Source organism: Plecotus auritus (genome assembly GCF_963455305.1).
Source record: "Plecotus auritus genome assembly, chromosome: 10".
NCBI lineage: Eukaryota > Metazoa > Chordata > Mammalia > Chiroptera > Vespertilionidae > Plecotus > Plecotus auritus.
Genome location: NC_137785.1, coordinates 23,285,351 through 23,299,065, shown reverse-complemented (window position 1 = coordinate 23,299,065; position 13,715 = coordinate 23,285,351). Strand labels below are relative to the sequence as shown.

The 13,715-nt window shown below is 57.8% G+C and overlaps 1 protein-coding gene across 2 annotated transcripts; it reads right to left on the bottom strand.

Moving 5' to 3' along the window:
* Positions 1 to 1,134: 1,134 nt before the first annotated feature.
* On the bottom strand, positions 1,135 to 13,275 carry OSGIN1 (oxidative stress induced growth inhibitor 1). Of its 2 annotated transcripts, none has more exons than XM_080644644.1 (6): positions 13,171 to 13,275; positions 9,364 to 9,468; positions 7,666 to 7,802; positions 6,608 to 6,799; positions 6,261 to 6,352; positions 1,135 to 2,415 (listed from the first exon to the last, which is right to left on the bottom strand). In XM_080644644.1, exons 2-6 carry the CDS (start codon positions 9,428 to 9,430, stop codon positions 1,467 to 1,469), a joined length of 1,437 nt encoding a protein of 478 aa, XP_080500770.1. In that variant the 5' UTR covers positions 9,431 to 9,468; positions 13,171 to 13,275; the 3' UTR covers positions 1,135 to 1,466. The 2 variants fall into 2 exon arrangements, with proteins under 2 accessions (XP_080500770.1, XP_080500771.1); XM_080644645.1 differs by having other exon boundaries at positions 13,180 to 13,231.
* Positions 13,276 to 13,715: the final 440 nt, after the last annotated feature.

Below are 13,715 nucleotides of genomic sequence, written 5' to 3'. Positions count from 1 at the left end.
ACCCCCTCCCCGGCTCCGCCGCCGCCCGCACCGCCCTCTCTCCCTCCCTCCCTCTGCCCCCGCGGCCGCGGCCAGCGCGGGGACGGGCCGGCGCCGGGGGACCGGGCGGGGACGGGCGTGCGCTCCGCCCGGACCCCGAGCCACGTGCCCTGTGTCCACCCCCCACCCCCAGCGGCCGGGCGCGGCGGCAGAGGGTAGCCCGCGGGGTCGCCGATCTGGGGGCTGAATCCCGACCGGGCCAGGGAGGGGGCTGCCCAGTGATCGCGGGGTTGGTGGGGGTCTGGGTGCGGGGGGTTCTCTCCCCCCCCCCCAAGTCTCCCGCTGCACCTCTTCCCATGTCCCCCTACTCGCCCCTCTTGGCGCCGCCGCAGGGGCCGGAGCGTGGTGTCCGACGAGCCCCGAGCGCCCTCTGCTGGCTCCAGATCCCAGACTCGGTGCCCACTCCCTGGGCTTCCACCACCACTTCTGGGGCACCCATCCTTCCCTCCTGGGGGCATGATGCTCCCGCAGACCTCCCCTTCCAGAACCAGTCTTTTCCCCAGAACACCCTCTTCCCCTCATATTCCAAAGCTACGTGCTAGGCCTTGGGTCCCAATAATGGGCAAAAGGGATGGGAGTCGTCGGCCTCCTGGAGCTTACAGCAGACTGGGCAGACAGATGCTGGACAGATTCCACAAATAAATGAAACATTAAAACGGAACTGCTATGAAGTGGTGGAACCTTGGACCATGAGCTGGTAATTTCCCTGGTGCCCATGGAAGGGTTTGTATCAGAAAGTGCTTCCAAGAGGAGGTGATTCTCATGCTGAGGGAGTGGAAAGAAGAGGGAGGGTTAAAGAAAGGAGGGGAAAGTGGGCTGGAGACCTGCTTGTGCAAAGGCCCTGTGGCAGGTGAAGGAAGCATGGTGAGCATGAGGGACTGACTGAAGGGCAGCAATGTGCTGCACCCCATTCCTCACACACACCCTCCCCTCCCCTCTCTAACACACTGCGGTCACATCTGCCACACTTGGGGCACCAGCCCTCGTCTCCCAACCCCCAGCACAAGGGCCTCCTCCCATATGCTTCCCCCCAGCTTAGAGCAGGCTCCTGGGCACCAGGATCTTCCCCAAGCACAGATGTCTCAGACACTGAGTAGAGGCAGGTGCTGGTTTTATTTGGGACCTGATTTTAGAAGGAGCGAGTCTGGAGTCCTCCTGGCTCAGCGCTCAGCTGGCCCCGAAGGTCCCCGCGCACACTGGCACCTTTCACCCCAAGTTGCAGGTCTGGGCCTTAGTTCCCACCCTGAGCTCTGGTCTGAGTCTGTAGCCTGGGTTCCCCACTCTTCATCGGAGGAGCCTGTTGCATGAGCTCATGGCTACTCCTGTCTCCGAGAGGCCCCTTCCCTCACGGGGCCTCTGTGTCCAGCAGGGCTGTGGTGATCTCCCCTCCTCTTTAGGGCCTGGGTGTGAGGATGCCAGGCCGAGTGCTAAGGCGGTTTCCTGGCCTCCTTTCTCAGCAGGGAGCTGGCCACGGCCAGGGCCCCGCCCTGCACAAACCGCACAAAGTTGTCCCCGGCCAGCGGCCCCACAGCATACAGGCCCTCCTGCTGTGTGCTCTGGTAGGTGAAGGGCTCCACGTCGATGGGGTTCCTCTTGGCGCTCAGAGGCTGGTCAGGGTCCATGGCGAGGTGGGCGCCTGCCCCGGGGAGGAAGGAGAGGTCGGGGTGGGAGCCAATGAGGACCAGCACCAGGGAGAGGCCGAAGACCTTCTGGAGGCCCTGGGGGTCCTGGAACAGCGCCTGGCGGTCCTCCTTGAAGAGCAGCAGCTGGTGCTCGGGGAGGCTGCGGTAGCCCTCGTAGGGGCTGGGCGACAGGATGGACTGCTCCCGCATCATCTGGTGCACCTTGTGGTACTCCGGGTACAGCATCTTGGGCAGCTGGTTGAAGACCAGGCCTGGGTCGTCCACGGGCCGGCGGAAGGCGTGGATCACGGGGATGTTGTAGTGGCGTGCGTAGAGCACCGCGTCAGCCGCCGACAGCCCAGCGCCGATGATGAGGACGGGGTCCGAATCTGGGGTCACTGTGCCTGCCCTGGTGGCCACCTCCAGGGCCGACAGCTCGTGGTGGACAAAGGGCAGGGTCTCCCCGGGGATGCCCAGCCGGGCCGGACTGTCCGACGTGCCTGTGGCCAGGACCACGTTGTGGGCGCACAGGGAGAAGGGCTGCTGGCTCTGGTCCTCGGTGGTCAGGAAGCCGCTCACCTGGAAGAGGGGGCTGGGGTCTTGGGCCCCAGAACCACTGGGCTCGGGGATTCCCCACTCCACAGCCGTGACCACGGCGCCGGACACAAAGCTTTGGCCCAGGCCTTTCTTGTTCACGTAGTCCCTGTAGTAGTGAGCGATGTCCCCGGCTGTGGCACGGCTGTTACGGAGACCTCTGGGGGGAAGGACATGGAAGGTGAGTGACAGAGAGGGGACTGGGGTCGGGGCTCGATCAGGTGGGACAGGGCTGGCATCGGGCCCTGGAGCCGACTATGGCTGTGCCACCCACCAGCCTTAAGGCTTGGCCAAGCGGCTTAGTCTCTCTGGAGCCTCAGTCTCCTCTGCTGTAAAATGGGGCTGATAGAGCATCTTATTAGGGTGGGGCTGAGTGTGGCCTCTCAAGGCAGATGGCCTGGGTCCATACCCTGACCCTGGCACTGGTGAGCTACTTCCTCAAACTCTCTGCCTCAGTTTCCTCATTGCAAAATGAGGGTGACAATGGTGACAGCACCTATTTCGTGCCATTGCTGAGAGGGTTACATGATGATACAAACAAAGAGCTTAGAAGAGAACCTGACAGGCAGTAAGTGCCGTATGAGGGTCGGCCACTATGAATACCTCTAAGGACTAAGTAATACCATACACACGTGTGGTAGGGTTCCATTTTTATAAAGTTCAGAAACAGCCAAAGTTAATCTGTGGAGTTACAGGTCAACACAGTGGTTGCCTCCAGGGGGCGGGGGGGGGGGCGGGGTAGGGGGATTGGGAGGGGTCTGAGGGGGTTCTGGGGAGATGGGACCTGTTTCTTGAGTACGGGTGTACACATGTGGGTTGTGGACGTTTCTATATGTGTATATATTTCAGTAAACAAGTTGACTTAAAAAATGACCCATGTAAAGCACTTGGCATAGTCCCCAGCAGGGACTATTGATTATTATCGCCATCACCATCATCATCACTGTCACCACCTCCTCTGGGGCAGTGGCCGCAGGCCAGTGTGGCTGGTGTTGAGCTGTGGCTCCTCTCAGCTCCTCCCTGTTTCTACCTGCGAGCCCTCAGGGGAGTCACTTTCCCCACCTGTGGACTTACTGTTAGAGATGAACTCACTCAGCAGGAGTCCTGAGTGACAGCCAACACATCCCCCAAGGCCACTCCAGCAGCCCCCCTCTTAGTCCGCTACTAAAACTGGAACTCTGGGATTTGTACCTGGGCTTTCTTACTCCCTTTCTCTGGTTTAGAGCACTGTCCTAAGACGGTGTTTCTTACAGAACTGGCACATTCGAAGGAATGAAAGCTCCATGAGTGGTCGGTAGCTTAGGAATGGGGCAGCCCAGAGGGCAGGGAGGCGTCTGCCTGCTTTTTTGGCTCAGCCATCTAAGCACAAGGCCCCGCACGTCGGAACAGCCCATGGAGATGCTTCCACTCCCCGGGGAATGTTATGTGGCCATGTGGAAAGATGGCTGCAAGTACTGTGATCGCCACATGAGATGCTATCACATAATGTTAAATTTGGAAAGTGGGATATGAAAGGCCATGCCTACAAGTGAAATTTAAGTTTCTGTCTGTTAAAACATCACTGTGTGTTAGGTGTTTTCCCACCAGATGAATCCTGGAAGGCTGGGTGCCTGCTAGGTGGGAGTGACGTGTGCCCTGTCACAGCCCCTGAGGGTGGAGGAAAGCGGGCAGACCCCACACAGCGGGGGATCCTCTGCCTGGACCGCTGGGCAGCTCTACGCCTCACGCCCCAGGATGAGCAGGGGCGGGAATGCATTTACTCAGTGATTTAACCTCCTCCAGGGCGGTCAGAGGTGTGCAGTCTGGGCTTTAGGAGAGGAAACAAGATGGGAGAAAATACGCCGAGATGTGGCAGCAATGGATAGAAGTCATTCCTTTCTCAGTTTTCAGTTTTCTGTAGTGTGGTTGTGCTTCTAATGCAAGAGCATTAAAAAAAATAATAGTAATCCTATCTAATAAAAGAGTGATATGCAAATTAACCATCACTCTGCTACACCCACAAGCCACGCCCACAAGCCAATCAGGAGCGAATATGCAAATAAACCCAACCAAAATGGCTACGGCCACAGAGAGCAGGAGGGAGGCTTGGGTTTCCCCGGCAATGGAGGAAGCCAAGCTTTCCGCCTGCCCTTGCCGGTCTAGGCCTCCACTCAAGGCTACAAAGTTTCAATGATAGAAGATACATAAATCCAAACAGAAATGGTGGCAGCCACGGAGCTGGAAAGAGCAGGAGGCTAGGGTTGCCCCTGGCGATGGAGGAAGCCAAGCTTTCTGCACACCCTGGCCGGCCCAGGCCTCGCTTAAGGCTACGAAGTTTCAATTATAGAAGATACATAAATCCCAACAGAAATGGCTGCCGCCACTGAGCAAGCAGAAGGCTTGGCTCCGCTCCAGGCTACAAAGTTTCAATTGTAGAAGATAAATAAACCCCAGATACCAGGGCCTCTGCTTGGGTCGCCAGGGGACGTGGCCGGCCTGCAAACCACCACAGGCCCCTCACCCAGGCCGCCCCACACCCCAAGGGAACCCCCACCCTGATCCGGGACATTCTTCAGGGCAAACCAGCTGGCCCCCACCTGTGCACAAGCCTCTATCCTATCTAATAAAAGAGTAATATGCAGATTGACCACCACTCCAACACACAAGATGGCTGCCCCCATGTGGTCAAAGATCCTGCCCCCATGTGGACACAAGATGGCCACCACAAGATGGCCAGCAAGGGGGGGCAGTTGGGAGAGACCAGGCCTGCAAGGGAGGGCAGTTGTGGGCGATCAGGCCAGCAGGAGAGGGCAGTTGGGAGGGACCAGGCCTGTAAAGGAGGGCAGTTGGGGGTGATCAAGCCTGCAGGGGAGGGCAGTTAGGAGTGACCAAGCTGGCAGAGGAGGGAAGTTGGGGGTGACCAAGCCTGCAGGGAAAGGCAGTTGGGAGGGACCCAGGCCTGCAGGGGAGAGCAGTTGGGGGGGACCAGGCCTGCAGGGGAGGGCAGTTAGGGGTGACCAGGCCTGCAGGGGAGGGAAGTTGGGGGGGACCCAGGCCTGCAGGGGAGGGCAGTTAGGGGTGACCAGGCCTGCAGGGGAGGGCAGTTAGGGGCAAACAGGCTGGCAGGGGAGCAGTTAGGCATCAATCAGGCTGGCAGGGGAGTGGTTAGGGGGTGATCAGGCTGGCAGGCAGAAGCAGTTAGGGGCAATCAGGAAGGCAGGCAGGCGAGCAGTTGGGAGCCAGCAGTCCTGGATTGTGAGAGGGATCCCAGATTGGAGAGGGTGCAGGCTGGGCTGAGGGACACACACCCCCATGCATGAATTTCGTGCACCAGGCCTCTAGTCTATATATATAAAAGCCTAAGCAACCGAATGACCAAACAACTGGTCGACCGGTCGCTATGACGTGCACTGACCACCAGGAGGCAGACACTCAACACAGGAGCTACCCCCTTGTGATCAGTGCACTCCCACAGCCAACCTCCTGTGGTCCCACCCCCACCCCCTCACCCCCCACCGGCCCACCCCAAATGGCCCCGATTGCTGGCCAGGCCAAGGGACCCCACTGGTGCATGAATTTGTGCCCAGGCCTCTAGTAATAAATAAAGGAGTGCATCCTTTTAGCTGACCTAGAAGGAAGGAAGTTGTTCCAGGCCAGGCTCAGAATTGTGGGAGGGGCCTCAGGGAGGCCTGAGGACTGGGGAGGGTGGGGGCAGGGCGTGGGGGCAAGGGAGGCTGTCTCCTGGGAGACTGGGATGCTATAGGAAGGCCAAGTCAGGGGGTCATGGGAGAGGGGAGGGAGCACTGGACAAGGAGGCCTGGGGTGAACCCAGCGCTGCAGATCGCTGCCTGTGTGTTCCTGCACAGGTCCCTTCCCACTGGAGCCTCGGTCTCCCCACCCAAACCCCCGGAGTAAGAGGAAGGCAGACTAGATGATCCTTGGAGCCCCCTTACCTCAGGCTCCTGGGCTAATGTGGGGGGCGGGCCTGGGTCTCCCTGCCCACATGGGCGTCCAGGGCTGCCTCACCTGCGCTTCCTGCGCATCCAGTCCTTGACCTCCAGGTCTGGGAGCCCCATCCACTGGCCTTGGCTCAGGGTCACCATGGAGCCTTCAATGGACTGTGTGGAAAAGGGTTCTTTGGTCCAGACCTCTGCTAGCCCCCAACCCACTTGGGGTGGAGGACATGGGGCCTGAGCTCACTGGGAGAGGGAAGAGGGAGAGGAGGAGGAGAAGGGGAGGGGGTTGGAGGAGGGGGAAGCTAATAGGAAAGCTGGGAAATGGAACAGTCCTAACCCTGACTTAGGGAGGGAGTCTCTGCAAGACTTCGTGTAGATTCGGCCCAAATCGCCTTGCACCCCTCCTGGTCCACTTACATGCCAGGCTCCCCCAGGCAGGTTCCGGCCCAGGACCACGTGGGGGATGGCTCGCTCCTTCTGGAGCTTCCAGGTGAGGACGGACTCCGTGTTTCCCCCAAAGTCTGTGTCTGGGCGCAGGAGGGCATCGAAGAGCAGGGCCACGGGGCTCTGGCACCGGCCTTCGAGGCCTTCAGACAGGTAATCCAGGTCCTGGAAGGGAGTGGCACAGGTCAGAGGCCACCAGAGGAAGGCCGCCGGTTCTGCATTCCCACCCTAGTGTCAGGGTGGCCAGGGAAGCTGGGAAATGCTGCCTCTCCATATGTTACAGGGTCTGTGAGTCCTGCAGCTGCCCTCTGCCTGTTTAACTTTGCCGAATCCAGTGTCTCAGATGTACGTGAGTAGGAACATTTTCTCTGCATATTATACTGAGGAACTAGTGTCCTGTTTTGAGAAAGAGTCTTGAAAAACGCTGGTCTAGACCAAGCGCCAGCTTACTTCCTCATCCACCAGCGCCAGGGTGGCAGGTGGGGTGGTTGGTGACCTGGAGCATCGATGCTGCCTGAAGTGGGGAGGGAGGGGGGCGGTAATGTGTGGCCTCCAGGAAGGCAAGGAGCCAGGAGGAGATCTGTGAGCCCCGCTGGGCAGGAGGCGGGAGAACTGGGAAGCCTGGGGCACTCCTGGCATTGGGGCTGGATCATGCTTTATAGTGGGCGCTGCCCTGTGGTTGTGGATGTTTAACAGCATCCCTAGCCTCCGGCTTCTACGCCAGGAGTAGCATCCTTCCAGTTGCAACAACTGACATTGTCCACGGGTATTGCCAAGCGTCCCCTGGGGTGCAAAATCGCCCCCCGTTTAGGACCAGTGGTCTAGGGGTGGTGAGACAAGCTGATGTGGCATTTGTAGGTCTCGAAGGATAGCCCTGGTTTCTCTTTCACAGTTTCCACGGCTGATTTTGTGGCCTCTCACGCTCCGGGTTTGGGCTTGTGTCTAACAAATGCATGCTTTGGTGTTTGCCATGGGAAAGCTGGGAGAGTTTCCCCAGAGGGGTGTGCCTTCCCGCCGGAGCGCTGGCCCACCTGGTCCAGGATGGAGACCCCCGGTGCCTCGGAGAGCTTCCTCTGCAGCAGGGGGTGTGGGTGGACGGCATCGGGCTTCACATAGGGGGTGTAGCCGGAGAGCAGGTAGGACAAGCAGATGCCGGAGGGACCGTTGCCTGGGGAGAGAGGGATGGAAGGTCACTGCTGCCTAGGGCTTACCTCTTGATCTGACTTGTTCACTGAATTACTCTTCATTCATAAAAATAAAACATTTATTAAGGCCTTAGCATGTGCCAGGCACCGTGCACACTGACTATCAGTAACAAAGTAATAACAACTGTTGAGAGCCTACCAGGTGCCAATGGCGGTGCTGTTAGGAGCAGTACTACTTAAGCAACAATAAAGGTGTAATAGCCGCTGACATTTATTCAGTGCTTACTGTGTGCCAAGCTTTGTGTTAAGGGATTTTAATAATAAAATAATAATAAACTGACAGATGCTGCTGCCGTACCAAGTCCCTGACGTGTCTGCATTATTCCACCGAGCTCTCCCAATGACTTTAGCGAGGTACATGCTACTCTTTTCCTCCTTTTATACTGAAGGAAGCTGGGGCACAGAGAGGTTAATTAACTTGCCTGTGGCCACACAGCAACACCCCCCAGAGTCTGAGATAACTAAGAACTAGTCCTGTCTGTTGGTCAGATGACAAGTGAGATATTATAGTACAGATTGCTGTATGCTCAGGGGTTGCGGGGATGAGCCTCAGGGGCCTTGGGTGCTCAGGAGGGGTGCTAAGCCACTGTGGGCCTCCTGCCCCTGAGTCTGAATGAATCTCACAGCTTATCTGTGGAATTTCTTGGGCAATTACCTCAAGACATCGCTTCTATTCTTATCTTCCCCGTTTTCTTTATCTTGCACTATTCAGAATAGTACCCAGATGTAGAACACTATGAAAGGACTAACGGCTTGGAATTGCTGATGCTCAACTGTTTTGACTTACAAAAATGAACACATTTCATGTGGTTCAACCTGACGTTTGCATGGTGGAGGGGCCATCTGTCCTCCATTTTTGCAGACCTGAGGACAGGACTACATGCTTCGGCTGTGCTCCCCCTCACTCAGCACCCAGCCTGGTGCCAGGTATGGGAGAGCACAGACTGAGGACCAAGCCCCCACCCCTCGCTGCCCTTGCCTTGCAGGTTCTTAGAAGGATTACATGGAATGATGCTGCATGAATTGTAAGCATAGCCCAGCCGGCGTGGCTCAGCGGTTGAGCGTTGACCTGTGAACCAGGAGATCATGGTTCAGTTCCCCGTCAGGGCATATGCTTGGGTTGTGGGCTCAGTCACCAGTGTGGGGCATGAGGGAGGCAGCTGATCAGTGATTCTCTCTCATCATTGATGTTTCTATCTCTCTCTCCCTCTCCCTTTCCCTTCCTCTCCAAAATCATATATGCATATATGTATATATATGTATATATATACATATATATGTATGTATGTGTATATATATATATATATATATATATATATATATATATATGTATATGTTAAAAATTGTAAGCATAGCACTGGGCACAGAGTGAATGCTCAGTGGCCAACTTTAAAGACAACAATAAGTGAATAAGTAAATAAATAAATAAAGGCCGGGTCTGGCCCTGCCTGGCTCTTGACCGCTGATACTGGAGGCACCTGGAGAGCTCAGGGCAGCCCCTCCCCTGTCCAGGGCAACACTCACCGATAATGATGACCTTGAGGGGCTCTGAGCTGCTGGCACCCAGGTGGTCTTTCCTCCAGTTACTCATGGCTGCAGCTGATAGGGGGCTTGGCGCTGGCAGCTGACCTGGAGGCACAGGGAAGGAGGGGCCATTGGGTGAGTGTTGGGTGTCATGTGGTCCCTTCCCACCTGCAGTATAGGGTGTCCTCCTGTGGCCCTCAGGGTCGAGTCCAAAGTCCTCCCAGGAGATATAAACATGCCAGTCTCTCTCCCTTTAGGCTCCCTCACACCTGCTCCATTCCAGCCAGGCCCTTTCTCCTCCCCCAATTCTTCAGGGTCACCTCTGCCTCTCTGAGCCTCAATCCACTCTCCCCACCTCACCAATGGGGCAGCAACAATACCCGAAGCCTATTATCCACCTTCCATGAGGCCCCCTCTGCCCAGCCTGGAGGGCCAGCCCGCACAGCACTTCCGTGGCGGCCATAGCGCCAGCCTGCCATCCAGCTGCAGGTCTTGAGTGTAGGCTGCTGGACTTTGGAGCCATTATGTGGCCCTAGCAAGGCACTTCCTCGCTGCTGACCACGGCCCATTTCTGGACTTCCCTGGGTCTGTTTGCTCATCTATAAAATGGGCCGTTGGGGACACAGTGAGGTCAGGTATGTGACGCTCCTGCTCGCAGAAAATCTGCCACTAGGGAAAGACCTGAGCTCATACCCTAGGGGCTGGCCTGGAGGTGGGGGAACTTTGGAAGCCTAGAGTAATTTGGTTTGGGGAAAATGCTTACAAACCTGAACATTTCTGGAGCACCAGCGCTCCCTGCTGGCCACAGACCAAAATCAGTCAATGGGACCTAAACCCAGTTCTTAGGGCTGTAGGTGCTGGAGAATCCAGACCCACTTCACATCCCCCAACCTCTCTAACAGGCCCCGCCTTACCCACTGTCCAGCAGCCCTGCCATCCTGAGGCCACAAAGCAATATCCAGGTAAGTGTGTGAGGAACGGGTGGGCGTTTAGCACTTGCTATCTACTGGGTGTTTAGCAGACTTTTTCTCAAGTCCTCCTCACACTGACCGGATGCAGAAAGTACTGCCAAGGCTACCATCCCGTGTAACAGGTGTGTAAACAAGGGCGTAGAGAGGCTGCACACGCTTCTCAGTGTCTTGCAGCAGCATGTTAAACAAGGGCTAACTGGTGCCCAGGCTTTGCCTGTGACCAGGCCTGTCCCCAGGTATGACCCAGGGCTCCTTGCCTCAGCTGGGGCCTCGGGCTGGGCACAGCCACCCTCTCCTGTCGGGGTGAGCCTCCTGGCCCCCAGCATCTCCCTGGGGAGACAAAAGGTAGCACCCAGCTGACGCTGGGGTGCATGGTCTCCATGCCTGGTTCCCTGTGTGCCTGAGGAGAGGATTTGGGGTGCATCACTGCCACTCATAATAACAACAGGCTACCATTTCTGTACGTCTATGGAGTGGCTTGGTGCCAAGTATGCTCTAAACACTGTGTCCATTAATTAGTTTAATCCTTATTTAACTGGGCTTTATAAGTACTCTCAATCACGCCCATATTACAGACGGGGAAACTGAGGCCCAGCAAGCTTCTTACAGCCTGTACGGTGCGAGGAGTTCTGCCCTGGCTCACACCGGCCCAGCTGGAGGGAGCCCAGGCCACCTCCCTGCGGAATGCAGTGGGACCGGGTGTGGCACTGCTGCCCGAGGCCCTGCCGGGCCGAAAGTGCAGCGCACGCGCCATCCCTGCTCACCCTGCTGCCCTGTCCCTGCGCCGGTGCGGGAGGGAGCCAGGCGGCCGCGTTCCCAGCTGGGCGGGCAGGTTTCTCAGTAACCACCGCGGCCTGGAGCAAGGGCTGTAGCTCCAGAGCTCTTCCCCTCACTCTCCTGGTGCAGCTGAACAGCCCCGGGCACCGGGCACCGGGCACCGGGCACCGCTCCTGGTCTTCACTGTCCCGGGGGGAGTAACAGCAAAGCGGGCACCTGTGTCGTCCTTGCTACATGCTCCCTCCTTCAATCCTCACAGTCACTGCTTTGCAGACGAGAAAACGGAGGCTTGGGGAGGGGAGGCTATGCCCCTGAGGTCCCAGAGCCTGTGGTGATGGAGCTAGAGTTTGCTCTCCAAGAGCTGAGACCACCTAGACACCCCGTCCCCCCCACATGAGTATGTGAACCTGCTCCGAGCCCCCTGGCACGCCCACGCAGGCCACCCCTCACCTCCTTTGTCTCTGAATCCTCCCAGCGCCAGGGAGGAGCCGATGACCCCTATCACCCGTCACAGGAGGCGCAGGCGCCCCGTTACCACCAGGGCTTTGGACTCCAGCTCCAGTGCTCACTCCCAGAGGCTTCTGGATGTCGTGCACATGAGGTCACCGCCCAGGGCCGACCGGAGGGGTCATTTCCTGTGCAGCGATACGGACGTCCCAGAGACCTGAGCAGCTTCAAGTTCCCATAACCTCAGAGGAAGGCACGCCGCCAGCGCACGGCAGTGCATCTGCAAGTTTTCCTGTTTCCATTCTTTCCACGCTTCTCAGCTTGTGGAGCCAAGGCGGGCAGTGTTCAATGTTAGCTTTTTGTTTCAGTCCCTCTGGCTGAAGAGGGCAGATGTCATCTAAAAGAAGTTCACATTGCCCTGGTCGGTTTGGCTCAGTGGATAGAGCGCTGGCCTGTGGACCGAAGGGTCCCAGGTTCGATTCTGGTCAAGGGCACGTGCCCGGGTTGTAGGCTCCTGGGCCCTGGTCGGGGCTCCTGCAGGAGGCAACCAGTTGATGTGGTTCTCTCACATCGATGTTTCTCTCTGTCTTTCTCTCTCTCTTCCACTCTCCCTAAAAATCAATGGAAAAATATCCTCAGGCGAGGAGCAACAAAAAATGAATAAATGAAGATTTTAAATGTTAACATTAAAAATGGATTCAAAATCACCAGCACAGATAAGCATAAACAAAATGGAAATCCATGCACTTCCAAAGAGTGTGTCCAGTACGTTTGCAGCACCGGTACTTCGGAGGTCACTGACCTCAAGCTGCTCCGAGGCCCTGGGACACCCGCGTGGCTGCGTGGATTGAGCACCTCTGGTGGCCTGGAGCTCCCAACCCTTGGACTCCACAGCAACTTCTCCGGGTGGGTTTTCCTAACCAGAGGGAGGCTCGGAGGTCAGCAGGAAGCAGGTGGCTTGCCTAGGTCGCCCAGGGATGTCTGAGACCAGGCCCACACACACAAATCCAGCCCCTTGATACCTGTCAGTGCCACCAAGGAGGTGACATGAGCTGTGGCCGGGGAGGATGAAGAGGCGCTCTGTCACCGAGCCTCCCCCACCTGGAGCCCCGAGAGCTCTGAGGTCCCCAGACTTCCTGATCTCAGCACCTCCCTCGCCCGCCCTGAGACGCCAAGGCCCTGGAACCCGGGGCCCTGCTCGGGTACCAGGGGCGGGGTGGGGGGATGCTGCCCCACTTGAACAGAAGAGGCGGGACCCCAGGGGCAGCACCCAGTCTGGCTTCAAAACCCAGTGGCCTGGAGACACTGGGCAGCATGCCTGGAGTTGGCCACACCTCCCTCTCTCCTGCCAAGAGCAGCATCACATGGGCAGGGTGAGCTCCGACTGCGGGCAGCAGGGCAGTTGTCCTGCTGAGGCTGCCAGGCACCTGGAGGTGGGCATGGCCAGGAGGAACCTGGCGGTGGGGGGAGCAGCATGCCGGCTGGGAAGCCAGGGTGGGCCTCCTCTCAGGACCACCTGGGAGCTCCCTTGCCTGGCTCCAGGGCCCTCTGGCCACCCCTGCCCAGGACTTGCTACCATGTCCCACCCCCATGCCTTGCCCAGCCCACTCACCTGACCTACAGGGGACGAGAGAGACTGCTGGGCCTGGTCTGGTCGGACACTATGAGAGCCGGCGAGGGAAGAGGCTCATTACCCTTTAGGGATCCAAGAAGCTGTGAAAGGCCAGGGCAAGCCAGGGTATTTCAAGAGGCGGGCGGTGGGCGGGGCCAGGAAAATCACTTTCATAAGCGTGAGTCAGCAGGGGCCCCTGGATGAATGAACTTGGCAGTCATCCTGCCTGCCCCAGGGCCAGCCTTAAAGGGGTCCCCCCATAGGAATGTCTGTGTGGCAGAGGGACTTGGGGTGAGCAGGCTGCCCCCCACCCCACTCCATCCCGGGGGCTCAGTTAGTGAATGGAGGAACCAGGAACTGCTGAATGAGCCAACCTGGCCTTTCCCTTAGGGAGGAGGAGACCGATCTGCCCAAGGCAGAGGCTGCACCTTTAAGTGGAGAAAGACTTCCCTTCCTTCACTCCCCCTGGCTCCATGGTGTCTCCACTCTGTCCCCCAACCCCTGAAAACACCCTCTGGCACCAAGCTGCCACTTCCTGGTCAAGC

Excerpts from the sequence above, each read along its gene's own strand:
- OSGIN1 (XM_080644644.1), bottom strand. The coding sequence starts at position 9,430 with ATGAGTAACTGGAGGAAAGACCACCTGGGTGCCAGCAGCTCAGAGCCC. Across the intron at positions 7,803-9,363 it reads CCTCAAGGTCATCATTATCG|GCAACGGTCCCTCCGGCATC; the intron begins GTGAGTGTTGCC and ends CTCTCTCCCCAG. Across the intron at positions 6,800-7,665 it reads GGGTCTCCATCCTGGACCAG|GACCTGGATTACCTGTCTGA; the intron begins GTGGGCCAGCGC and ends ACTCCCTTCCAG.